At 49.4% G+C, this 27732-nt stretch overlaps 1 protein-coding gene across 3 annotated transcripts; it reads left to right on the top strand.

Moving 5' to 3' along the window:
• Positions 1 to 451: 451 nt before the first annotated feature.
• ELMO2 (engulfment and cell motility 2) lies at positions 452 to 26044 on the top strand (the record flags this gene model as incomplete). Of its 3 annotated transcripts, XM_079720100.1 has the most annotated exons (21): positions 452 to 529; positions 843 to 883; positions 1348 to 1420; positions 1795 to 1845; positions 5221 to 5402; positions 6953 to 7052; positions 8156 to 8307; positions 10797 to 10875; positions 12036 to 12071; positions 14019 to 14069; positions 18007 to 18129; positions 18445 to 18579; positions 19176 to 19280; positions 19465 to 19573; positions 19915 to 20051; positions 21446 to 21609; positions 21721 to 21833; positions 22021 to 22128; positions 22880 to 22962; positions 24591 to 24668; positions 25844 to 26044. In XM_079720100.1, the coding sequence occupies 21 exons, from the start codon at positions 452 to 454 to the stop codon at positions 26042 to 26044; spliced, it is 2199 nt and encodes a 732-aa protein (XP_079576226.1). The 3 variants fall into 3 exon arrangements, with proteins under 3 accessions (XP_079576226.1, XP_079576228.1, XP_079576227.1); XM_079720102.1 differs by lacking the exon at positions 12036 to 12071 and having other exon boundaries at positions 6959 to 7052; XM_079720101.1 differs by lacking the exon at positions 12036 to 12071.
• Between the last annotated feature and the right edge of the window lie 1688 nt (positions 26045 to 27732).

The following is a 27732-nucleotide window of genomic DNA, read 5'->3' as shown; positions in this document are numbered from 1 at the left end:
GCTGCTTCAGCGAACTACTCAGCCAAGAAAAGGCTGTGTCTGTTCTTACCAGTCTCAGGGCATAAGCTTCTCCCTCTCAAGGTCCCAGGACAGGACTTTGCAGTAAATATTCTCCTCTCCTCCGGGGTCCTCCTGGCCCTTCACCTGAAGTGTCACATTGGCAGATCTTGCGGCTGGCTTATCTGCAGTTGATAGATAGGTTTGTCCCTTTTCTACTTGCTGATTTAATCTAAAGAGACAAAATGTCCAAGGAAGGATTGTGGCATGATGTAGAAGAATTCAAACCAAGGAGTTCTATATGTTTCTTTGGACACTCTCTGTCTTCTGATTTTCTAAAATGTATAACAAAAGTGAAAAATGAAGGCAAACTCTGACTTTTTCCTTTTTTCTGATTCTTTTCCCCAGGCAGCTGTGTCTGTGTGTCTTGGAGAAATAGGGCCCATTGGGAACGATGCCACCACCATCAGACATTGTCAAAGTGGCCATCGAGTGGCCAGGTGCTAACGCTCAGCTCCTCGAAATCGACCAGGTAAGCTCTGGAAGGGAGCAGCAGCGATGCAAAGGGAAGGACCCAGGGAGTGCGTGGCGGGGATGTCTTTAGGGGCGGGGACCACCGGCATTAGCAGTAAGAACCAGCAACAGGAAAGCCAAGCCCTGTCCCACCCTGTGGAACGCTGGTCACCATGGCCTGGGACAGGCTTCCTCTCCGAGAAAAGCTCTCAGAGAAGAAGTCCGTGCTCAGGCCCCAGGATGACCCTGCCTGGCTGACCCTCTCATCAGGACCTTGGTACTAGCAGGCTGTGGCTCCTGGTGAAGGATCTCTCTCTCTCTCTCTCTCTCAGAAACGGCCCCTGGCGTCTATCATCAAGGAAGTTTGTGATGGGTAAGTTGAAACTGCCCCTGTTTTGGACGGTGACAGGCTAAAAACAGAGGAGCATTGCCAGACCTTGAAAGGAATTCTGCCCGAGGATCTGCAGTTAGTCGGGTCCCCAGTCCGGGGCTTTTGTGGATCGTTGTCTTACAAAGAAAGTATAGCTGGTGGGGATGTCCCTAAGACCTGTCAATCTTCAGTTTTTCCTTTAAGCCCAGGAATGCCCCCCCTGAGGTCCTGGTGGGATCTGAGACCTGCGCTGAATTATATGTGCCGCCTTTTGTCGTACCAATCTTTACAGAGGCTGAGGAGGTTACTGTTCAACATCTCAACCCAAAGCTTTGGGGTTTTTTCCCCTGTACATCAAAAAGACTGCCCAATCCCTCAGTCAACTCTATTGAAAATTATTTATTTGCAGCTTCTAGACAGGCCCCCAGGCATGGCCACACAGACTGTACTGTTTTTCTCTTACATAGGTGGTCACTGCCAAACCCGGAGTATTACACCCTCCGTTATGCAGACGGTCCCCAGCTCTACATCACCGAACAGGTTAGTACAGGGAGAAGCCAAACCAACACAGGCCTTGCTCTGGAGTGAGCCACCCCGGGGGCTGGCGCTGTTTGCCCTCCTTACATCCAGGGAGCTTCCACTTCCTGGGTCAAGAGCTGCTTCCTGGGCAGATCAGGGAGCATCAGCCCTTGTCCTCCTCTGGTGGCTGGAAAAATGTGGCTTCTGCTTCCTGAGAGGCACTTGAAAAGGATCTTAGAAATTCTTTGCCCAGAAACAATCAGGAGAAGAGGCCCTGACTGAAGAGTCTCAGTTACAGCTACTTTAAAAATGACAGAAAGTTCTTATTGATTCAACTTGCTTGCACAATTTTAATATTTTATCTTAGCTACTCTTTTTTTCTGTTTGCTACCCAGACTCGCAGTGACATTAAGAATGGGACAATCTTACAGCTGGCTATCTCCCCGGTAGGTATTCGGCTTTCCTTAGGAATTCCTTTATTTGACAAGCGTCTGTGAGCACCTACCATGGGCCAGACTCTGTTCTAAAAAGTAAGACTTGGAGGTTAAAAAGTCAATCTTTGCTCTCACAGCCTGGTTGGGAATAAACAAACAAATATAGGGCCTCTCTCAAGGGTCCTGAAAGAAGGTTGCTTAGGGAACTCAGAAAAGGGTCCACCTAACTCAGACTGAGGATTCCCAGAAAGCCCTTCCAGAGAAGGGGGACACTTGGCTCAGATATTGAAGGATAAGCAAGAAGCAGCTGAAGAAAGAAGAAAAGGAAACGTATTCCAAGCAGAGAGATGTGCTTTGTTTAGGGGAGGCGGGAGTGATGGGTGGCCAAGGGCCTGTAGCCATCATCCAGAAGCCAGTGAAAGGTTTCTGGGCGGCCTGCTAATGGGTCGGACTTTATCCAGAAGGGAAAGATCATTATTGTGGGGACGTTGAAAGATTTTAAGCAGGAAGCTATATTATGCTTAGGTTTATATTTTATGAAGATCACTTTAGTGACAGTGTGGAAGATGGGCTTGAAAAAGGAAGGTTGATGGTAGGAGGAGTCTTCAAGAAGCCGATGAGCAGTATCAACAGCCGGTGAAGGCAGTGGCCGTGGTGATGAAACAATGGGCAGGAAAAGTATTTGCAGGTGAACTTGGCGAAGAAGGCAATACACTGGATGTGGAGGCAGTGAGAGAATACAAGCTGGCCCCCTGATTCCTGCAAGAGCAGCCCTTCTGGGTGACTAAGGAGGCACCCACAAGGGTAAAAAGAAAACAGGTGCTAGAAATGGCTTAGGAGCTGAGGGCAGGGAGAGTGTCCGGATGGAGGACGGGTTGGTCTGCAGTGAGCAGAGAGAAGGTAAACTGAGGACAGAAGAGCGGTCCATTGATCTGGGAGATCAGCCGGCTGCTGGGGCAGCTGGGAGGCAGCCAGATCGCAGTGGGTTGAGTTTAAGAGGTGACAAAGCGAGGACCTTGTGTTCGCCACGTTATCTGGAAGCTTGGTTTAAAAGGAAGTAGATAGAGAAGGTACTAGCTCGGGGATACGGAGTTGAAAAGATACGCCTTTTAAAAAGAGGTGGAACGTTCACGTGTGTTAAAATCAAAAGAGTTTGACAAAAATACAGTGAAAGGTCTTCTCCCACTCCTGTCCCTCACCTACCCAGCTGTCCTCCTCCTCTGACCCTTCACGGTTGTTAACTTCTGTTGCAGTTTTTTATGTGTCCTTGAAAATACGTTAAGATGGAAGAGAGGAAGGTTGCCAGTGCGGGAAAGAGGGGGTGAGTGACGGGGGCAGGACCTTGCTGCCCACAGGACAGGGGGTGCCCACAGCCCAGGGGAGGGATTTGCCCTGACGGCTCGGCCTGGAGCAGGACCAGTGATACGGCGGTAGCGTAGGTAGGTTTGTAGAAGGGCTGCCGGAAAACGGAGGGCGTGCTGGCCCCTGTTCTCTTGGTGAGGTGAGAGGCTGGTCCATCCGAAAGGAAGGGAGGTGTGGAGTAATAGCAGCTACGTTGGCTGAACGCCTGGAGTTCCCAGAATACTTTACACATATGGTATCACTTAATCTCGACAAACCCCATGAGATGAGTACTCTTGATAGCCCCATTTTTCAGACCAGGAAACTGAGACTCAGCCTAAATAACCTGCCAGTTGTCGACAGCTCAAAACGCAGCGCAGCTGCCTCTCAAACCCAGGTCTGGGCGACCCCAGGCCAGTGTTCTTGGCACTGCCTGCTCCTGCCCTCCTCCTCAGCTCTTCTCGTCCTAAGGACTTCATTTCTCCTCCCCAAGCTCGGCTAATTTAACGTGACGGCCTGGGAGCTGCGTGCTTTTACAGAAGTGCCGAAGCATTTTACGGGCCTCGCGTGCAGCGTAGCTGACTTTCCCAGAAGCAGGAGGCACAGGAGGTGGCCCGGAAATGCTGTCTCGGGAGGAGAACTGACATTGGAGTTGGAAGGCTCTCAGTGTGATGCAGACCAGTGCTCTTCAAATCATTCCGTCCTGTGACCTCTTCTCACGGCGCACACGTCCCTCACCGTGGAGGTGAGGGAGGGTTTCTGTGTCCTCGCGAGCAGCGTGCCGTTAAAGGGGAGAGATGTGGGTAGGCCCGACTCCTCTGCAGCAGCAGTGCCTGGGCTCCGTCGCTTGCTTAGCACTGGAAGAAAAACGAAGACCCCCGGGGCGCTTGTGCTCTCCAGATTCTTCCATTCCAACCGAGAATATTAAAGTAACACAGGAGAGATAGAGAATGATGGAACGGTAAGCCGTGAGGCACGGACTATAGAGTGAGTAAGTTCAGCAACAGGAAAGACCAGTGAACATGAGAGGAGGGGCGGCCGCCGCGGTCGCAGGAAGGATGCAGGTGCTCCCATGGGAAAGGTTCACGTGCTCGGGGGAGGCTGTCACCAGCCATCATTTTCAAAAAGCCGTTTTGAAATTAGCTGCTTCCAGCTCCTTGGTATTCTTAGTTTCCCCAGGGTTAGCACTTTGAGGAACAGTGATACGAACTCTGAGGGAAAGTGAAAAAAACGCGTCAGGCTTATCACAGTTTCAGATTAAAGGGTCCTTAGAGGTCATCAGATTTCATTCTCCACCCACTGTAGGAACCCCTTCCATAGCACTTTGTACAGGTGCCTGTCCAGTTTTCCTTGACTGCTTCCAGTGACCGAGAGCCCAGTATTCAAGAGACAACCTCTTCCAGTCTGACGGCTTTAGTTAATATCCATAGAAAACTCTTATGGTTACCAAAGGGAAAAGGGTGTGGGGGAGGGATAAATTAGGAGTGTGGGATTAGCAGATACACACTACCATATATAAAATAGGCAAACAACAAGGTCCTACTGTATAGCACAGAGAACTATATTCAATAATCCTGTAATAAACCGTGATAGAAAAGAATATGAAAAAGAAAATACACACACAGAGACACGCATATATGTGTATAACACTGCTGTACACCAGAAACTAACAAAACATTGTAAATCAACTATACTTCAATTAAAAAAAAAAAACTCTGATATTGAACTAATATCTGTTTCTTTGTGACTTGCCATAGTTAGCGGATTGTCATCTCCCAGATCTCTCTTGTATTCCCTCGGTGGGAATTTTTTTATTCCATAGACTAGAGTGGTATAGAAAGGATGCACATGACTGCAGACCGGTCTTGTCATACTGGTGATGCCCTGATTGATCCAATAAACATTCATTTAGCAAATCTGAAGCAGTGTGAAAAGCTACTTCTGTCTCGGGCTTGGGAGTCCACAGAAGGGCCCCTGTGAGCTATTCACAGAGCAGTAACCTGCCACAGGGAGCAGATGGCATGTGTCTTGTCCCTGGTCCCGCAGTCCCGGGCTGCACGCCAGCTGATGGAGAGGACCCAGTCATCCAACATGGAGACCCGGCTGGACGCCATGAAGGAGCTGGCCAAGCTCTCTGCGGACGTGACCTTCGCCACCGAGTTCATCAACATGGATGGCATTGTTGTGCTGACGCGGCTTGTGGAAAGCGGAACCAAGCTCTTATCCCAGTGAGTGTTGCTGAGGTCTCGTTTGGCAGCTCTCAGAGATTTACGACGCTCCGCAGGGCATCCTATGCTCCTTTCCGTTGAGTCAAATAAGCTTATTGAGCTCCTTCTGCATACAGAGCAGTGTGTGCAGCACCAGGGTCCACACAGGGGTATAATTCACTATCGTGGTCCTGAATCTTCTAGTCTAGTTGGGCTCTCACAAATTCAGTGACGGTACAAAACAGTACTATGCTGAGGGACGTGAAGGTCGGGGCTCTAGAAGTCAAGGAGAGAGAGGTCAGCTCACGGCTGAAATCATTTCCAGAAAATGACTGGCCTGATGGAAGTTAGCAGACTGTCCATTAGCAAGTAGAACAGGTGTCTGTGTGTCTGTTCTGAACCACACCCCTGCATCCCTCCCTCTCCAGTCACCTCCCCACTCCACACACAGGCTCCTTATACAGAGACACGCATGGGCCCTCTGTGTTTACCAGAGCGTATCCCCACCCATCCGCTGTCTCCCTGTCACCCATTTTCATGGGGGCAGGGGGGCGTCCAGAACTTTGCGATGCACCGCAAGTGGCTTTGTGGTACTCCAGTGCCAAGGTGAACGTGGCAGGAAACTGCCATGCCACTATCAGCAGTGAGTAAACAGATGTTTCGTTTGTCTTCTAAGCCCACAGAACCTAAGCTGGCAGAGAGGGAGTCAGAAACCTTTGAGTTGATGGATCAGCTACTGAAATTTTTAGCCAAACCGAGCAGCTAGTCTCGGGTATTTGTTTTAAGTCTTGGATTCTCCGGCTGCACGGAAATCTCGAAGCCTTTGGCTGCCATCAGCACTGACCCGGACGTTCCGCAGTCTCCCGAGAGTGCAGGGTTGGACTGGCCTTCGTCTCCGCTTTAAAACGGAGGTGATACCTCCCTTGCCACATGGTCCTGAGGAGTACTGTGGGTGAGAATGGGTCAGAACGTGCTTTGCAAACGGAAATCTAGTTTGTAACTTATAAAGCACTGTACGGCTGTATGAAGGTTGGCGTGTATACAGAGCAGAGACAGAGGGGAGAAAACATTTCAGTCCTCCTTCTATCAGCTCTGTGGTGGGGTTTCGCGTGCACTGTCACCCTGCCCTCACCACAACACCGTGAGGTTAACGCTGTGAGAGGAACTCAGTTTCACAGAGAAAGAGACAGAAGTTTGAACAGATAAAATTTGCACAGTTAGTAAGTAGTTGAACCCAAGTTGAACCCATGGCCAGAGTTCATCCTCTTTCTCCTATGCTCTGCCGCCTCCCGGCCTAAAAGTGAACCTGGGAGGTAAGCTCCCTCGGGTACCCCACCAAGTGCTGGGGTTTGACAAGGCCAAACCCAGAAGCCTTTCCTTCGGTGATTCCAGGGAAGAATCTGCTCCACACCTAGCTTAGGTGTGTGCCAGGCGCTGGCTCACGGTGGCGTTCGCTGACTTCTCAGGTGGTGCTTACGTTGAAATCTGTCCCTATTGTGGCTGTCTTCACACCTGTGTTCCCCAGTTCTGAATCTTTGTATTGTTTTGTGTGTGTTTTGCACATGTCTCAGCTACAGTGAGATGCTGGCATTCACCCTGACTGCCTTCTTAGAGCTCATGGACCATGGCATTGTCTCCTGGGACATGGTTTCAATCACCTTCATTAAGCAGGTGAGGCCTCCAACATTCCGTCTTTCCTCCCTCTGTCGCCAGTTGTTCTCTAGGCTTGAGGGGAGCTGCGGGCAACACAGCTGCTCCAGCGAGGGTCGGCGTTCTATCCCCGAGGCCAGGTTTTTCATCCTCAGGCTCCGGCCTTCCTGTGGCTCCTGGAAGGTGTACTTTGTTACACTCGCAGGGCCTGCACTGAGAAGATGGAACTGGGCTCCCGGAACTGATGATGGTCAAAGTGGAATTGGATTGTCAGTGAGACTCGGGATAGCGTGCAGCCAGCCAGCCAGCACCATTCCTAAGTCTTCTGACCTGCTTCCTGAGCCCTGCCTCCTCTTTGGATTTAAAAAAAAAAAAAAAAGTTCATTTCATTTGCCTTCTGTTTATTAATCTGCCTTCTGTTTACAAATCTGCAAGGTAGCCTGTTTGATTGTCAGATGAACTCAGTGGGGGGGGGGAGAAGATACTTCTAGTTTTATCCTCCTTTCTTCTAGAAGAAGGGGCAGTGTCACCTCAGAAAACTGAACTAAAACCAATGAATGCTATATCTGCTGACCTAGAATTACACCTGTCATTGGCTTGGGACATTGAGAACTTCCCAGTGCTGGAGATACGTAGGCACAAGTGAAATGACCATGTGTCAAAGATGTTATAATGGGGATTGAGAAAAGGGATTAGATTATAAGACTTTGGGGTCCTTTCTGTGTCCCCGAGTCTGCTGTTCTGCGTGTGTATAGGGACAAAATGTATGTCCGGAGTACAGTACATGGAGAGCAAATGAGATCCCAGCATCAGTAAAACCCTCTGCTTTTTACACTCGGCTTTTTCATGCCTGAACCCTTACTTTGAAAACAAAAGATTAAGCCCTTAGGTTTAACGAAACATAGTTGAGTGGATGCTGTAATTTGAAATTGAGTTATCCATGCCTAGGGACTCCCTGGCACATTGGCCAACATAGCAGATACCATTGTCCACCTGGGGACAGCTGTCCAAATGTGGGCAGCACACCTAAGAGTAGAGTCTGGGGGCGACGGGCATCTGAAACCTAAGCCTTCAGCTCTCTCGGGCCCTGAGCTTCCTAACTGACTTGCCCTCTCTGGCTTTAGATCGCAGGATACGTGAGCCAGCCCATGGTGGACGTGTCAATCCTGCAGAGGTCCCTGGCCATCCTGGAGAGCATGGTCTTGAACAGCCAGAGTCTGTACCAGAAGATCGCAGAGGAAATCACTGTGGGACAGCTCATCTCTCACCTCCAGGTGTAAGTAGAGACCCTGCCCCAGCCTCCCTTCCCTGCCTGTTCTCTTCTCCCCTCTTACTCTGTTTAAGTCTTCAATCCTACTGCTTTGCTTGTATTCTGAGATGCTGATCTGCTTGTTCATTCACTCATCACCTCTTGCACACTGCTGCCAGAATTCCTCCCGTCATTCAGACCTGGTCATGTCATGCTCCCGCTTGAAATCCCCTGTAACTCTCCTTGCCTCTCAGGATAATGTGAAGTTTTTCCCAATCTTCCTGTACCACCATGGTACCAGACAGAATTAGGTGCTTTCTCCTCTGTGGGCCACATAGTTTCTGTTTGTACCTATGATAATCACATTTATATAAAATACTGTATTTTTATGATCTGTCTCCCATTTTAAACTTTGAGCTCTCTGGGAACAGGGACCAATCATTTTTGTATCTGTTGTTTTGATTTAAGTAGAAGCTCAATTAGCATTTGTTGAATGAACTCTTGCCGAACTAACAGTATGCTGTTGGGGGTAGCAAGAAGTATTGTATAGGATGTGAATTCCAATCCAGGATCTACTGCAAACTAGGTCTCTGCGCTCAGCAAATTACCTAATCTCTTCTGGCCTAATTTTCCTCACCTCTAGACTGAGGTTAATCATCCCTGCCTCTCAGACTTGTGAGGATCAAAGAAGATAAAATGTCCAGCATAGGGGCCAGCACAGGATAGGTATTCAATAAATTGAGGAGGTTTTTTGTTTTTTGCTTTTGTTTGTTTTTTAAGAAGCTTATCACATCCTAAAACATTGAACAGATAGTAAACAAAAGCCAAAGACAGATAAAGCCTTTGGAGCAGTGTTTGTCTCCTCCCCATTCTTTATACTTCCCTTTCAACCATTCCACACAATTTAAGGGGACTGGACTTCCCAAAACAAGGATGGGGACACTGCTGATTCCTTCCTAACCCTTGCTCCCTTCCAGCATATGGGACATTGACAGGACGCCCTGCTGGTTCCAGGGGAAGCCAGACCTCCCAGACTTGGTTGATTATAGCAGCCTTGTCTTCACTCAGCTGTGCTCTCAGCCTGTACCTTCCCACTAGTCCAAGTAAAAAGGAAGCACAAGGAGATTTACAGCTCTGATTTCTCCTTGTCACTTCTCTAAGGAATTCTTCAGCCTCTGTTTTCATGCTCAAAAGCCAAAAAGGTTGATTGAAGTCAGGGGGACATTGTAAACTCCAGTTGGAGAGTTCTGATTTTCCTGACCTCAGAGTTACCTCTATTTCTTTGTTTCTGAATTGGGAATGACCCAGTTACCTCCTTAGAGATGATAGAGGAGCGTGGCATTTCTTAGGGGTCAGTCTATGAACACTTTCAGCCCATTGCTGTCCTCAGAAGTCATGTCCTCTGCTGCTGGGCTGAGGGACAATTAGTGGCCTCTACCAGACCTCCAAGATGCCCCTGGCCAACCAGGACACCCAGCAGCCCCTCTGGAAAGAGCCACAGAATGCACTTATGACGTGGCAGGTGGAGAGCTCTTGTCAAGTGCCAGGATTACAAGATTCCAGAGAAGCGTTGTAGTTATTTTATTTGTTTAAAATAAAATAAGTTCATAGTCAGAGACTTTAAAAATACAGAAAAGCACAAAAAGGAAATCATTTGCCCATTATCCCCCCTCCAGACATAACCACTGTTAACAGTAAATTGACTGTGCTGCTGAGTTTTTTTTCTATGCATATTTTTAAGAAAGTTGGAATCTTACTGTATATGCTATGCGTGCCTTGACTTTTTTTTATGGACTAATAGATATTGAACATTTCCCATGTCAAAGAACCTTCTGAAAGGGTAGTTCTAAATCTTTCTGTGCAGGAATTCCGTGCCGGTCTGGTGGTTAGGACTCCATGCTTCCACTGCCGAGGGTGCGGGTTCGATCCCTGGTCGGGGAATTAAGATCCCACAAGCAGAGAGGCCTGGCCAAACATTAAAAAAAATATATATATATATATATATATTTTTTTTCACCCCATATGCCTTTGAAAATCCAGTAACAGTTATGGCCCTCACCTAACTGGAAAAAGATATCACATAGTCAGCCAGCTACAAGGAATAATGGTTGCACCATTTCTAGGGTTCCCAGACACTGTAAGCCCATCCCTAACCCCAGGCAAAGAACCTTTATGCTAAAACAGCATTTTTAATGACGGCTTAGGATTTGAATATATATGAACAGAGTCGCTACTGTGGACATTTGCATTATTTACTGTTCTTGCTTTTTTTAATAGTACTTGGATGAAACACCTTGCCAGTAACTCACGCACAGCTCTCTGATGACTATCTTTGGATAAATTCCTGTTAGTGGAATTGCTGGGTCAGGGAGTCTGCCCACTTTTAAGCTTTTGAGGCTAAGCCTCTGATTATTATTTGATTACAGTCTGCGAGTGATTGTTTTAAACCATCTCTAAGGATCGTCTTGCTGGTCAGTCTTCTAACCTCTCTCTGCCTTCTTTCTCCGTTGACACAGCTCCAACCAGGAGATTCAGACCTACGCCATTGCACTGATTAACGCACTTTTTCTGAAGGCTCCTGAGGACAAGCGACAGGTCTGTGGTGGCCTTTTCAAGCTTTTCATCTGGGCTCTCCCAAGAGAAGACTTATCCACCCAGTCATTTTCCCAAGAGTCCTTCCTCCTGTCCCTCTGCAGCCAGAGCCCATCTGAGTGGCTTTGCTAAGGAAGCCCCGGGGAAGATCTAGGAGGGAAGCCAGCTGGGTCCTAGGTCAGGGCAGGGGCCTGCAAACTTTTTCCCCTCAAGGACGAGTAAATACTTTTTGCCTGGTGGCCCTTGTGGTCTACGTGGCAACTATTCAACCTTGCCGCTGTAGCCAAAGCAGCCTCAAACAGTAGGCAGACAGGTGGGTGTGGCTGTCTTTCTAGACACAAACAGGCAATAGGCCTCATTTGGCCTTACTGTGACTACCCCTGGGTTAGAGGATCAGGGAGCAGGGAGAGGAGACCCGCTGGGCCTCCCTGCCGGGTCCCAGGAGACAGAAACAAACGCAATCCTTGCTTAAGGAAGCAAGAGTGGAGGGACTTAGCTTGAAGTTTCATGTATAAAGATCCTCTGATCCAGGTTCTAAACTTTTTTCTTCCCTGTCAATTAGCTGTGTGACATGATGCGAATCGCTCTGCTTCTCTAAACCCCAGTTTCCTCACCTATAACGTGGGAGCAACAACATCTGCCCCATTCACTTCATAAGGATGTCATGAGAAAAAGCCAGACCCCTATTTTACAAGTGAGGAAACCAGGGATCAGCTGGGCAGTGGAGCGAGGGCTGACCTAGGAGGCCAGGGCCCCGAGGCTGAGTACTTTTCCTGCCACTGCTGGGCAAGTACTCTAACCGCCCTGGGTCTCCGTTTCCCTTTCTGTAAAATGCAAGGGCCAGATTAAAGATCGCTATGAGCCCTTCCAACACGACTGTTCTAGATTTCTCTGGTCAAAGCCCAAGTGATGTACAAAAGAAAGACTTTGTAATTCTCGGTCAATACCGTGGGCTCAGTAAGTTGTAATTCCTGCGGGATTATGTACCAAGTTCCTGGAAGATTCTGGTGGGAGGACCAGGAGCATCTGTGGTTCTGTCTGTCCTTGTCTTTCTTGGATGGCTGGCTCTGTTCATCTCTTCCTCCCTAGTCCTGTTTTGAATGTAAGCTGAAAGCTCATTCTTCCATCTGCTTCTCTCTGTGCTTTTTGCTTTCTGCCGGCAGGACAAGCATCTTAATCCTCTAGACCTCCCTGTCACTGTAAGTAGCACTGCCATATGGAAAGGGCCCCGCTCTTTTCCAGGTGGGGAGGTTGAAGCTGGGTGAGAATCTCATGATCTGATCTAGTTGTTCAGGGAGCTCCAAGACACAGGAAAAGGTTGTGTGCTGTAAATCTCATTTGTCAGGACACTTAGGGAAGTACCACAGATCAGAGTCGCATAAAGGATTAAGGGGACGCCTGCCCTGAGGAATGCGGCCCAGTCTCTCCTTTGTAACCTGCCTTCACATGGGTCTGTGGCTCAGCCAGGAAGATCAGATTCAGAAATAGCCTGTGACTTTCATCTAGTTGATGCCAGATGCATCAGATGCCAGCTTGCTGTAGCCAGGAGTAAAGGTAAATCCATGCCCTTTTGGACGCTTTCTAGATCCTAGGGATTGGAAAAGCTTTAGACAGTTGACAGAAGGGAATTTGGATACTCGTTTCTTGGTTAGAGGGAGTTCAAAGAGGTCAGCTCTATGAGGATATGAAAAAGGATGAGTGCTTCCCCTGGCACCGCAGAGAAGCCTTTGGTTGAAGGCCTTTATATTCCAGCAGCAGACCACTGTCAATTACCCACTTTGTGAGTTGTGGACAGCAAGATTTAATCGTCAGTCAGCCTCCTGTAGCTACCAGAGAAGTTTCTAGTCCACCTTCCTCCTCTACCAGTCAGTGTGTGCTCAGGGGACGCAAAGTAAAACTTAATATTCCTGGCAGCGTCAGCCACTGGAATATGGCTAGAAATCTAGAAGCGAGAGAGAAAGGCCTTCCAGCTCTGAGAAAAATGACAACACTCACGGATATTGCCCCATAGGAGAAGTGTGACAGCTCCCTCAGGCCCATTGATTTAGAATTATCTATGAAATTAAATTAAGGCAGCAGTTTAGGAAGTGAAGTCATACTAATTAACATTGTAAGAAGTGGTGGCTGACATTGGAAGGAAGAGACAGAAGAATTAGGAAAAGCTGTCAGAAAAAAGCATAATAATCTGGGCCCATTTTGTTTAGGGGAAAATAGCTGCACATTTCAGAAGCCCCATAGGGTATTACAGTGTCACAACACAGAATAATAACTGTTGTGTTTTTTTGGGTTTTTTTTCCTGATGAAGCCAAGTCCTTGGCAGTGATTAAATTATTATAATCATTGTAGTCACTTCAGAAATACAGAAGTGTATATATTTTTAGAAGATTAGCATAAGAATGGTCAAAATAGCAGTTCTGAGAGGACCCTTAAAGCTTCATTCCCTGGAAGATTGACAACGTAGGATACTTTATTTCCTGAGTGAGCTAAATAAAGTGTTACTGTCAAAATCTGAACCAAATAAATAAAAAAGGTGACCCTGTTGTGAAAAATCACTCCAAAGCACCCAACACCTTGTTCTCTAAACTGATCAGAATCATAGACCACCTACTGTTTCAGAGCATCCCACCCCAGCTCCGTCTGGTGGCGTGGTGCTGGGGGTGGGTGGGTGGGCAGTGGAGGAGGATGCTGGGGCCCAAGCCCTCTTGGTTGGTTTGGAGTCAGTGTTTCATTAGAGTCCCTTCCAGCCTTGGCAGTGGTTCCAGCCTGGGATGGTGCATGTGGCTTGGGAACCATCATGCTGCTCTGTGCCCTGTGCTCGTTGTCCATCTCCTGGCATTCTTGTAACACAAGTGTCTCGTCCTGAAGCAGTCTTTGTCCCTCTTTGAAGATGACACGGTTGATTGTACCATTGGGAAAGGAAACCCTGTTTGCATTAATGTGTACTCACGAAAGAAAATGTACAGGAATTTTTCGGAGTATAAAATACGTATTTGAAGGTCTGTGAATTTTTTTTCATTTGCCCACTTTTCATTTGAAAGGAAAAAAATTAAGGGAAAAAGCCCCAGAGCAATGACATCACCTTCCTCTTGATAGTTGTCACAGCTGCATGCCTGCCACCTTACCTTATGTTCGCTTCTTCTCAATAGGATATGGCCAACGCATTCGCACAGAAGCACCTTCGGTCCATAATCCTCAATGTAAGTTCCCAGACAAGCTATATTTTATTACTGTTATTGTTTTGTTACTATTAACTACAACTATCACTCTTATTATAGTTGTGTTATTTTTATTGAAATCACTATGGAGTGGGATGGGCACTCAGAGGGACCTTACCGGTAGGTACTAAACACTTCCTAAGCTGGAAAGCTTATGGTTTCTGATCCACTGTAAGCAGGGTTGTCTCTAGGAGGCTGTCCCACCAGGAATTGCAGAGCCTCTAAGGAGGTACTTAGCCAGCTATACTGTTTGTTGCCTCACAGCTCCACAAACTTTTATCCAGAGGGGATGTATTAAAATAGGCACAGGAGAGGAATTCACTCAACTAACACCAGTCATAACCCTGAGTTGTGCGGGGCGCTGGGAAGGATGCCTGGCCTGGGAGATTGCAGAGGAGGAGCTGTCAGTCCTGCCGCGAGGGAGAGGTGTCAGGAGGTCTTAGAGGCGGGTCTTCAGGGAAGGCTGAGGATAAGCCAGCCAACCAGTCAGAAAAGGAATTCCTGCATGGGGAAGGGGGCCACCTAGGAGGAGCGTGTGGTCCGGTAGAGCTTGGGGTGAGAATTTGTGACAGGCTGGAGAGGTAGCAAAGACCAGATCAAGTAGGGCCTTGGTCTTTCTCCCAAAAGCAATTGAGAGGCTTTAATCAGGATCGTGAAATAACCAGGCTGGCGTTTTAGAAAGATCACACTCCAAGATCCGTGTTTCCTGAGGGGTGTGTGAGGGAGGAGGGTAGAGCGGGAGTTGGGGGGGTGGTAGGGAGGCATCTGGAGGGAGGTCTCCGTCCCTGTTCTGCAGTGGGGATGTGGGCGGGGAGAGAGCTGAGGTGGGAGGTGAGGGCCGGGAAGGAGAGTCAAGGAGCTGGGTTAAAAGGAGGCCATTTTATCAGTTGTCCAAAACCAGGTGCAACTGGGAGACCCCAGTGTAGGGAACAAAATGAGAAATCGAGAGTCAAGCGTGAAAGGCTTCATAATTCTGAACATGAACTTTGGAGTCGGCAGCCCCCGCTCTGCCTTTAAGCAATCTTTGATCTTGAGCAGTTCACTTAACTCCTGTGGGCTTCAGTTTGCTCATCTGGATGTGAGGACCGAATGAGCTGATATATGTACCCAGGGCTTAGCAGGGAGCCTGGCACTCGGTGAGCGCTCTGCTCACATGGGCAGTTCCTTCACCGTAAACAAGATACAGAGGTGATAGAATTCAAGAAGTAACCGTGGGCACCTGTGAGGTGGAGCGATCCGCTGCTCTAAACAGGCAGAGCCCACCGGACTTCACCTCGCAGAACGAGCTCCTGCCTGCGGGCCATCTCCCTGGTCACGCAGCCCCGCTGCCAGCCCGGCAGGAAGGACCTGGCCAGACGCTTCCGCCCTCTGCCTGCCACACGGGTCCCCACATTCTTGTCTCCGTGTCCAAGCGGTTTTCTTGGGCGCCATCCTCTGCATGTGTGGGAGTGGGTGCCCTTCTCAGAGAACTTTAATGAATTTCGAGGCTTATTATTTACCTGAACGGGATTAGAAGTTCAGCTCATTTCTGGACAAGCCTGGTGAACAAGCAAAGATTCCATCCACTATAGAAGACAGTTCGGTGTCAGGACTCAGACTGAACCCGTCTGCTAGGAGAAGGTTAATGCATGCTCACTTAAGTCCCGGGACTGAACGGAGTTGAGCCAGGGAGCCGAGGCCTCGAGGTACTTGACAGTCAAATAAGACTTCATCAGACTGGCACTGTTCTTCTTTAAGCCACTGATGACTCGAGGAATTACCCTCCCGCTGTGACATCTCTGAGATTAAGAAACGGGGATTAAAGTGAATGGAAACCAGTATCACATTAACTTTAACCCCTCTTCAGAGTGGTCTTATGAATTCTGGAGAGAGGTGAGGAGAGAGGAATAGGGAAAGACGGGTAGGGAGACATCAGAGCGGCAGAGGGGGAGGGGCGCAGAGAAAGGAAGAGGCTCAGAGGGAGGTGGAGGGGCAAAAGCAGCCGAAGCGGAGAGAAGACTCTGGGCTGGAAGAGACTGGAGGCGGAGGAGGGGCGGAGCAGACCTTGAGAAGGAAGCTTGGGAGGCGGCGAGAGGCTGATGAGAGAGGTCACGCCGCGGAGAGGGCTCAGGGAGGAAGTGAGGGCAGGGCGCACACGCTAGGGGCCGAGCAGGAGCAGCGCCGTGCCCTAGAACCTGCTGTAGTCGGGGAGGTGTGTGCAGAAAGGGTGGCCCAAGCCACGTATGGCTGTTGAACACTTGAAATGTGTCTAGCGTGGCTGGGGAACTGAATTTGTAGTTCTTTAAAGTTTCAGTTTAAATTTAAATGCCCACGTGTGGCTTGTGGCTACCGTATTGGGCCTTGCAGATCTAGGGAAAGAAAGAGACAGAGAAAGGAAGAGCTCTCTGGAGTTGCACCGGTGGGCAGAGGAAGTCTAGAGCAGCACCGTCCAGTGGAAATATGATGCGAGCCACTTGTTTCATTTAAGTGTTCTAGTAGCAGCATTAACTAAAAAAGGAATAGGGGAAATGAATTTCAATAATATAATTCATTTAACCCGGTATATCTAAAATACTATGATATCAACATGTAATCAATAGGAAAATTGTTAATGAGATATTTTACATTTTCTGTTTTCATACTAAGGCTCTGATATCCAGTGTGCATTTTACATTTACAGCACATCTCAATTTGGACTGGCCACATTTCAAGTGTTCACCAGCCACAGGTGGCTAGTGGCTACCAGACTGGACTGCACAGATCTAAAGAGCTTGATCCCGAACCAGAGCAGGCTCTAGAGAGAGCTGATCTAGAGTTAGAAAGCTAAGTATTTTAGAGTACAGCAGAACTTTCTGATATCTTCCACTGCTACTCTATCGTTGGATGTAGCCACTAGCCACTTGTGCCTCCTGAGCTTAAAATGTGGCTAGTGCGACCGAGGACCTGAACTTTTAACTTGAATCAACTTTAACTGACTTAGATGCATGTGGCCACATATGGCTAGTGGCTACCACACTGGACAACACAGCTCTAGAGATGAGCTAGACCGAGTAAGAGAACACGAAGGGCACAGAGGGCGGTACGTGTGGGAAACTGGGCAAGAGTCTCCTTTGGGCAAGAAAAGACCAAGAACGACAGGATTCTAGGTGGTGAGTGAGACAGAGGGAGCGAGGAATGCAAGGGAGCAGGCAGGGAAGAGCAGGAGGCTACTGCGGGCGAGGGAACAGGACACCAAGAGACAGGACGGGAGCCAGCGTTGGTCAGCCCGGAGGACAGAGGGGGGAGGTGGCATGCAGAACAAGACAGACGGAGCATGAGAGGTGGAGAGGGACCTAAGGTTGGTGGGCATCAGGGAGGAGGTGGTGAGCTGAGTGGGTGGGGAGGATAGAGTTAGAGGAGGGGAGAGGGATGTGGTGTGGGGACATGGGGAGGGGGACATACCCAGAATGAGCAGAGGGAAGGGGAGGGACACCAGTAGGAGAGAAGGGGGCCGGACAAGGAGCGTTAGATGCCCCTCTTTGTGTAGGCGTCTCGAGAGGATTTTCGGAACCTCTCTACCTGGTGAGGCCATCCAAAACATTTTATTTTTCTAAGGGAAAACAAAAGAACTGTACTGTCCGGTTCTACACGCGACTCTTCACGCACACTCTGTTGTCTGGATCGATGGGAACGAGGTCCAGCCGCTGATCTCCCGCATCGTAATGTTGCTTCCCCGGCCAGGGGCGTGCACAAAAAAAAGATGGTGCCCTTGAGGCCTGCAGTGAATCACCTCTGCCTGCATCAGACCCATTCATGTTCCATCCCCTTCTGGAACTTGAAGTCCTTGTGTGGGGGAGGAAACCCTATCCCCTGCCCAGCATACTGTCTTTTCACCAGCATGGATGTGACTCTTCAGTAAAAATCAGTTCAACCCTCCGCTCCCTGCCTTTGCTCTTTCCAGCATGTGATCCGAGGGAACCGCCCAATCAAAACCGAGATGGCCCATCAGCTGTACGTCCTGCAAGTCCTGACCTTTAACCTGCTGGAAGAAAGGATGATGACCAAGATGGACCCCAATGACCAGGTAGGTTCTAAGCGGGACCGAGCTTTCCTGGCTGGCATCGTGTGCTGTTCGATGTGGTGCCTTCCGCCCTGTGTACTGAGCACCTGCTGTGTGCCAGGAACTGTGCTTAGTTGTGTCAGCTTTGTGCCTCACCATGAGCCCTTTCTGCTGGGTGACTGGGCCAAGCCCACCTCTGTCCTGCGATGCTAGAGGTGATGCCTCCTCAAAGATGGATCGGGGCCAGAGTTCTGCCAGGAAAAGCTCTACCCGCTCTTTCTTTTCCTTGTTTCCCTTGATTAGCCGATTCACCTGCTGACTGTCTATTTCACCTCCCAGGCTCAAAGAGACATTATATTTGAACTGAGGAGGATTGCATTTGATGCAGAGTCTGACCCTAGCAACGTCCCCGGGAGTGGGACTGAAAAACGCAAAGCCATGTACACCAAGGACTACAAGATGCTGGGATTTACTGTGAGTTTCCCAGAGCATGGACACTGGTAGACCTTCTCCCCTGACAGGGAGTCAGAGGGCCACCCAGACAGAACCCTGACAACCCTCTCTCAGAACATGACGGTGGCCCCGGAACAGAAGACACTAAGAAGCTGGAGGGGCCTTGACGCTTGGTTTGCTTTGGCCATGGCAGGTTCACAAGCTTATGTGCCACATTTGGCCCCTTGAAAAAACCCATCTGTAGGAGGGCCCAGGAGGTGTGCCAAATGAGTGGAGAGGGGATGTCTCATCAAAGCAGCTAGGTTCTTTGACAATCTGGAGTGGATATTTTGTGATAGGCTACAGCTTGAGAATGGAGCTAATTCAGCTAAATACTTATTGGGCATCTGCTCAGCACCCAGCAGTATTTAGGCATGGGGGATGTAAGATGAATCAGCCACAGTCCAGTGGCCGTGAGCTCACGGCCTCGTAGTAGAGATGGGCACGTGACAAGAGCTACAACAGAGGCAGGTGTGACATGCAGGCGGCATATGGTGGAGGGGTGATTGGGGTCCCCCTCAGGTGAGCTCGCACGCAGGGTCTACCGAGTCTCAAATCAGGTGTGTTTATTTCTACAGAACCATATCAACCCAGCAATGGACTTTACCCAGACTCCTCCTGGAATGCTGGCCTTGGACAACATGCTGTACTTGGCGAAAGTCCATCAGGACACCTACATCCGGGTAAAGGCTGGGGAACAGCTTTCTCTGTGTTGATGCCACATCGCTTGCCTCCCTCCCTCACCCTCCCTCTCTCCCTCCTTCACCCCCCCTCCCTCCCTCACCCTCCCTCTCTCTCTTCTTCTCCCTCCCTCCCCCTCCCTCCCTCCCTCCCTCCTTCACCCTCCCTTTCCTCTTCCCCCCACAGATCGTCTTGGAGAACAGCAGCCGAGAAGACAAACACGAGTGCCCCTTTGGCCGCAGTGCCATTGAGCTCACCAAAATGCTCTGTGAGATCCTACAGGTTGGGGAACTGCGTAAGTCTGTGTGGCTCCCCCCTTCCTTCAGCCATTCCTTGTACTCAGGAGCCTGGTGAGACTCGAGGGTATAGAGTTAGGTGTCCATGGGACTGGACAGCCTTATTGTACTTTTTTTTAAATTACCAAGAGAGCTGTAATCCGTCTACAGTTGTTTATGGGAGTCGTGGCTGTGGCTTGTTTGAGCTGGTGATTTAGCATGTTCAGTAGCTACGCCCCCATCCACTACCCGTCTTGGTCCTCAGTCTGGTTTTGTTCCTCCAGACTTTGGTGTGGAGGATCCCAGGTTTCTGGACGTGGGCTCCCAGCTTCATCCTCTCCCTGTTTCTCTTCTTCCACAGCAAATGAAGGGCGCAACGACTACCACCCGATGTTCTTCACCCACGACCGAGCATTCGAAGAGCTCTTTGGAATCTGCATCCAGCTGTTGAACAAGACCTGGAAGGAGATGAGGGCAACAGCCGAGGACTTCAACAAGGTTGGTGTCACAGAGCTCTGAGGCCTGTGGGCTGAGACCATCCCAGGACAGTCTGTGACAGCTGGCCAGAGCCTGGGGAATACCTGAGCTGGAGGACAGTGTGGTCTGCAGCGCTGAGTCATAAGTCAGAGGCATTGAGAGCATCAGTCCCCTCTGTGACCCTGAGCAGGTGTCTCCCTGCTGGGCCCCTCATTTGCCCAGTGGACCAGTACTGGCCCTTCCCACCTTCCTTCGGGGGCAGGAGGATAAACAAAACAGTGATAGCTGTGGGTTACTGAGCACTTACTCTGTGCAGGCACTGTGGCAGTTTTGTGAACTGCAGATGTTATGGAGACATCAGGGTGGATCCGCAGTGAAGTGAGTGTCAGGGTTACTTACCAGTAGCCATTTCTGGATGCTTTCTGAGTCCACTCTCTGACAGCAGTGCTAGACCCTCAAAAGCTGATTATCTAGGAGTTGGCTCTTTTGAAGCTGCTCATCTCATTGTAAAATATTTGTGAAGTATAAAGAAGAAAAAGTTATCTATAATTCCCCTATCCAGCGACAATGACCATTTTTATGTTTCCCTCTAGTCTTTTTTTTTTGGTTGTGCTGGGTCTTAGTTGCGGCAGGCAGGCTCCTTAGTTGTGGCATACGAACTCTTGGTTGCAGCATGCATGTGGGATCTAGCTCCCTGACCAGGGATCGAACCTGGGCCCCCCTGCATTGGGAGCACGGAGTCTTATCCACTGCGCCACCAGAGAAGCCCCTCTGGTCTTTTTTTTTGCTATAGATTTTTCCTTCATTGGTGGGGAGCTGACTGGATGTGTAGATGGTGTCCTGCTTTTTACTTAGCTGTTGTTGTTTTAAGGGAACTATCACATGTTTTGAACACACTGCAGTGTGCCAGGCACTGTGCATCCATATAGCGTCTCACTCATATGCTTGTGGCAACCTCTGTCGAAGATGTGTCTTCCTTTCTCTAGCTTTAAGGATGAGTAGGTGGGGCCCTGAGGATGTGAGTGACTTGCTCAGGATAAGATTAAGGCACAGAGTTGAGATCTGAACCTGCTCCTCTCTGACTCCAGAATGTATGAGAAATAAAACACTTGTCTGGACGTCCCTGGCGGTCCAGTGGTTAAGACTGTACGCTTCCCCTGTAGGGGACACGGGTTCGATCCCTGGTCAGGGAACTAAGATCCTGTATGCCCCATGGTGCAGCCAAAAAAAAAAAAATCCATTTGTCACCATCCATCATTTGTCCTACGTAACTAAGAAGAGATAATAGTAGAGAATCAGTGCTCTTACTCGCCCAGCGGATGCCTGTGGTACCCACTGTGCTCAGGACCACGGAGGGCAGAGCTGGCATCCGTTTATCAGACCAGGGCTGAGGCGGCCGCCTTCTTCTCTCTCAGGTTATGCAGGTAGTCCGGGAGCAGATTACTCGGGCTTTGCCCTCCAAACCCAACTCTTTGGATCAGTTCAAGAGCAAACTGCGGAGCCTGAGCTACTCTGAGATTCTGCGACTACGCCAGTCCGAGAGGATGAGTCAGGATGACTTCCAGTCCCCGCCGATTGTGTAAGTGCCGTGATGGGGGAGGGTGGGGGGGCTGTATGCCAGCTCTGCCTCCCTTCAGAAGGCCTGCTGTCCCCGTGACCTTCTCCTTACTCCGGTGCATGTCTACCGCAGGGAGCTGAGGGAGAAGATCCAGCCCGAGATCCTTGAGCTGATCAAGCAGCAACGCCTGAACCGGCTCTGTGAGGGGAGCAGCTTCCGGAAGATTGGGAATCGCCGGAGGCAAGGTGAGTTGAGGGCCTGGGCACTGGGCCATCTGTCCCTACTGCCCGGAGCCGCCGCACTAGGGGGGCACCTGCCTGGGCAGTCCCTGCGGGGAGCAGGCAGGGAACGAGTCGTCTTTTTGCCCCTCGTGTGCCCAGGCCTCTCCCGGAACTGTCCTTGCTCACCTGCCTGGCTTCCCTTGTGTTCCAGAGCGTTTCTGGTACTGCCGCTTGGCCCTGAACCACAAGGTCCTGCACTACGGTGACTTGGACGACAACCCTCAAGGGGAGGTGACATTCGAATCCCTGCAGGAGAAAAGTAAGTTCATTTCTCTGTGTCATGGTAGCTGGACTTGCTGTCAGGAGACCTGAGTTCTATCTAGTCCTGGCTGCTTCAAACTGGTAATCTGGCCTTGGGCCAGTTATTTCTCTGAACCCATTTCCCTGTTGGTCAGAGGTCATCTCCACCTGGCCTACCTCAAGGGGCTGTTTGGAGAATTCAGTAAGATCACAGGTATGGGTTTTACAGATTGTAAAGGGTGATACAAGACTAAATTGAAAGGCGGTGGTTAAGAGCAGAAGCTCTGAAGCCTGACTGCCTGGATTCACATCCTGGCTTTGCTGTTAATTCTAATTAATGACAAGTTAATTCTCCCCTCTGCCTTGGATTCTTCTGTAAAATGGGAATAATAGCCACATTTCCCTCATCAGAGGATTGAATGAGTCCTATATGTAAAACACTTAGAACAATGGCTGGTAGGGGGTAAGAGTAATTATTAGCTGCCTTTGCTCTGGTGGCTGTTGTCATCTTTATCGCCATGAAGTGGAAGTGAGGTGAGTGTCTGAGGCCCCTTCCTTAGGCAGACAGTGCAGAAGCCCTGAACCCGCCCCGAGTTAGACTTGACACAGCGCAGCAGGCCAGAGTCCAGGCGAAGTGACCACGGAGCGGGAACCGTCCCTGAGCTCATACAGCCCTGTGGGTCTGGGGGCTGGACCGTCCCTTCCAGCACTGATGCAAGGACCAACTTGGAGCATAAAGCTTCCAGAAACTAATTCCCCTCATTTATCAGTTCCTGTTGCAGACATTAAGGCCATTGTCACTGGGAAAGATTGTCCCCACATGAAAGAGAAAAGTGCTCTGAAACAGAACAAGGTGAGTGGAGAGGCAGCCCAGAGTCTGAGCTGCTGTCACAGTGATACGTGGAGCGTAGTCGGTGGTGGTTGCTTTCTAGGTGTGTGACCTCTCGCCCCCGTGCTGTCTCATGTTAAGTTCATCCTGAATGTTTTGTTAAGAACAATTTGAACGGACACCAAGATAGATAGAACCCCCATAGACGCCTCACCCAGCCTCATCAACCAGGGCAAAGTCTACCCATCCACTGTCCCTCTTCCCTTATTACTTTGAAGAAAATCTCAAGTATTATATCGTTTCTTCTGTAAATATTTAGAATGACTCTCTAAATTATAAGGACTCTCTTAACATAATCACAGTACTATTTGCACACCTAAAAGGAAATAAAAAGTTGTTATTTAGTATCAAGTATTCCATTGATGTTTGATTTTCCACTAATTGTCTTAAAAATGTCATCGTTTCTCTATATAAAAATATATAAGTGTTTATGTGTATTCGCATGCACACATACACACATGCACACACTCATACCCACTTTGTTTGCTAAATCAGAATCCAAATAGGGTCTCTGCACTGTGATACGTCTTTTAAGTTTCTTAATCCATAAGTTCCCCCTCCATCTTTTGCAGCTCTTTTTTTTCCCTTCTGTTTGCAGTTTATTAGTTGAAGAAACCAGGTTGCTTGTTTGGTAGTTTCCCAGAGTCTGAAATCTGCTGATTGTCTCCCTGTGGTGTAGTTGAGCCCATTCCTCTGTCCCAGATCTGTAAATTGGTAGAGAGATCTAGAGGCTTGATCCAGTTGAGGCTTGACCTTTTTATTTTGGCCAGACTCCTTCCTAGATGGTATTCTGTTCTATCAAGAGGCACATAATGTCTGGTTGTCTGTCTTTTTTTGTGATGTCAGCAGACTCTGGATGCTCAGTGCCTCATTTCATTAGTAAATTAAGGTTTGCAAACTAGTGATATTCTAGTGCACTCATCCCTTTTCATTTATTAGTCGAGCTACTTCTCTAAAGAGAAACTTGCCATCATCTACAGTGGTTTCCCAGTGGTACAGTTTATAAGAAGGGAGGGTAAACGCTTGATTCTTTTCTTTTATGTACCTACTTTTAAAACAAGGACTTAGTTCCCTGGTATCATCCAACAGTGACCTATTTTGTGCATGTGTTTTGCTTTGTTTTTTAGTGGTATTGTGAACTCATGGATTTAAGCCTATTATATTTGTTTCAGTCATTACAGTTATGTTGTTGATGCTCAAGTTGTCCCATTTTTGGCCACAATTTGTTTCTGTTGTGGTGGTTTTTTTAAACTGTTAAGACTTTCAGTTTAATTACCCAGATATATATGTAAGGTAATATACAGTCGTGGACTCTGACATCAAAGGTTCCGAGTGTTGAGAAATGATTTTTCTCCAATCTTAGAAAGTATCACGACATCCTAGGCATGACTTAGGTGGGTTAATGAGGGTTGATTACCGGTGCCCTCATCTCCAGCCACATTTGTGCATGAGCCCTGGGACCTTGATGACATCACATCTGAATCAGCATATTTGGTGGTGGTGCCAAGTCACTAGGACTTTGACCAAGCTCTTGGTATGTACGGCTCAGGCCATTCCCTTGCTCCAAATAACTGAAGCCCTTTCTCCTTTAGGAGGTGCTGGAATTGGCTTTCTCCATCCTGTATGACCCCGACGAAACCTTAAACTTCATTGCACCTAATAAGTATGAGGTGAGCAGCGTGGCGCTGCCTTGGGCAGCCAGGCCTTCTCTGTGCCTGCAGCTGGAGGGGAGGGGTGGGCAGAACAGAAACATCCCCCTAAAGGCAGGGGCCCCGGTGGGTGACGAAGGCTGCTGACACCAAGGATCTGCCACGCTGGGGGTCCTTCCCCCTGAGCTGGGCTCTCCAGGTCACTCTTAGCAGCAGTGGTAGGTTGTCGTTAGAAAGACAGGATCAACTAGGGATAACTTATTTGCCTGGAGCTAGGAAAATGCTCCTCTTTTCAGTTTCCGCATGGCCACCCACCCAAGTGAGCCTGACAGATCCTCCCTCTCCAGGGCTCTGGGGCACATGTTGTATTGGATCTGACCTGGGCTTTGAAGCCAGGTGGATCTGGTCCTCTTTACACGGGGACTACAGTTTCAGCTGTAGCACTAGAAGATTCTAGATATTGAAAAGCAGCTGTGGTTGAGAGCATCCATGTCTGGTGAGCTCTGAGAGCCAGTGGAGGGAACTGGAGGTGGGGCTTCTGGAAGAGGAGACCCTTAGGCAGGGCCTGAGCTGCCAGTGGAGTTTGATTGGGAAGAAATGAAGAACTAGCAGGTGGGAGACAGGTGAGCAAAGGCAGGAAAAAGATGGGACAGGAGTTAGGGAGGGATGGGCTGAGAATTCTCTGTTATTCCCTCTTGTCATGAGACCCTCTAGTTCAGTTCTTCTAGTACTTATTTTTAACATTTATTAACGGTTGTTTTTTTTTTTTAACTTTTTTTGAAACAAAATTGAGATTCTACAGAGATTCCTTTTGTTTCCTGCCTTTTCACCTAATATGTGCTCCCCACCACCACCATTACAAATTTCCGGGGCAATTTCAGGTTTCTCTAAAGAGAAACTAGTTGGTGTCCCTGTTCTTAGTTCCTGTTTTGCTGTATTTATTAATTGCATTTTTTAAAATCACACTTCATATTATCTTAGGGAGTTTAAATGTAAATCCCTTATAAAAATCGAACTGTCTTTTGAGAAAGTGAACGATCACCTCCCAGTTTACCTTTGCTCTTATCCCAGGTAAGTCCTGCCTGTACTGAATAGGGCCCAAAGAGGCTGTGTGAGCCCTGTCAGCAAAGGGACTTTGGCAGGACCTCCCGCTGACCAGGGGCCACCAGTGACATTTTGCAACTTGCTTCCCACAGTACTGCATCTGGATCGACGGCCTCAGTGCCCTTCTGGGGAAGGACATGTCCAGCGAGCTGACCAAGAGTGACCTGGACACCCTGTTGAGCATGGAGATGAAGCTGCGGCTGCTGGACCTGGAGAACATCCAGATCCCCGAGGCCCCGCCGCCAGTGCCCAAGGAGCCCAGCAGCTACGACTTTGTCTATCACTACGGCTGAACCCAGAGCCGGAGCCGACGGTACCCAGCAAGGGACTTGCGGCCCAGGAGGAAAACTCACAGTCTGGTGCCTTGTCTTTTGCTTGTACAGAATCTATAGTGACCGTGGTGGCCAGTCAATGCCAGTCACTCCTCAGACCCACCTCGGGCCACCCAGAGCTTCCTCTTGGTCCCTGTCCACTCTGAGTCGTGAAGGCAGGGTACTCTGCCGTCCCCATCACCGGGGAGCCTGGGGTCGGGCCGTGAGGAATAAACAGCAGACGCCCTTGCCTTCCAGGCCAAGAAACTGCTTCTTGAGCCAGAGTTAACAACGGCCACTCACCTTTTCTTCCTGACCCTGCTCGCCAGTTGCTTGGATCCCCACGCGGGCGAGAGCTGGCCCAGGAAAGGCTGCCCCAGAGGACAGACGTGCTGGGCATGTTGAGAGCCTTGGAGAGGCTGCCTTCGGGTGACCCGGGCCTGTGTCTCAGATCTAAGTGGAAGCCTTGGCCTTTGCTCAGTAGCTGCCTTGCCCTTGCTTTTGCCGTCTTCGTGAGGGCTCACCTGGCCTCGTCCAGGGCCGACGTGCTGCTGAGGTTCACCTCTGACATCTCTGGGCTCCGGAGCCACTGGATCCTCTTGCCCATGCAGTTGTCTGGGCAGATGGACGTGTCTCCCTACAAGCTCGGTCTCTCATCCTGGCAAGTCAGAGACATGCAGGCCAAGTCCCACCCTCTTAGTCTCAAGGAAGAGCCCAGATGAAGCCTGGGTCTAGACTGTGGTGAGGTCACTAGATTCCACTCCCCTCCTGCCACATTTATATCTTTCCCTTCCTCGGGGAGAAAGCTCCCACCTCACCTGAATTGCGGCCCCTCCGGTTTGCTTTCCTTTGGCCTTCCAGACCTCGGGAGGTTAGCCTCCCTTCCTCCCTCCCCCAGCGCTGTGGTTTCTGCCATTGGCCATGATTTCAGGGAGCCGGCTGGGGCCAGCGGAGGCCACAGCTGTGCCAGTGAGGCTTCCCTGGTGCTGCAGCACTTGTAAACCACACGCACAGCCCGTCTCCTTGGACACGTGTGGACGCAGTGACATTCAGTATTGGTAGCCTAGCGTGGTGGGTACTGCCCAATGAAGAGTGTACTATATATTTTCTTTACTATAGGCCATACTTATACAGACATGTATATATATTTATATAAGCTCTACCTATCCTAGGATGGAACGTTTGAGGGAAAATAAAATGGGAGGCCAAAAAAAAAAAAAAGGTAACACTTCCAGTTGTGAGCCAAGATTGTAACCCGAGAGTGGCCAGGAGCTTCCTGTCAGTAACCATGTTTTCAATAAATACTCTTTCATGTACAAACTGGTTCCCATTAACAGCTGTTTCTCTGTACTTGCTCCCTGCCCAAGGGAGCTTTCACCTTGACAGGGGTTCGTTTCACTGTGTCTGGGAGACGTTGGAGAGCTCCAGCTAGAGCCCCCAGCCGCCTTCCCAGAGCCCCTTCCTCCTCTTCAGCGACTCTGCCCCACCAGGCACATGCCTGCACACACACGTACACACACACACACACACACACACACACACACACCCGCTGGTTAAGGATGCTCACAGACTGTCACACCAGGACAAAGTGCTTTCTACTCAGGCCCGCCAGGTACAGCAGGGAAAGGCATACTGTACACCCCCGAGGACGTGGCCTCCCTCTCCTCCCT

Source organism: Hyperoodon ampullatus (genome assembly GCF_949752795.1).
Source record: "Hyperoodon ampullatus genome assembly, chromosome: 14".
NCBI lineage: Eukaryota > Metazoa > Chordata > Mammalia > Artiodactyla > Ziphiidae > Hyperoodon > Hyperoodon ampullatus.
This window is presented reverse-complemented; position numbering and strand designations above follow the sequence as displayed.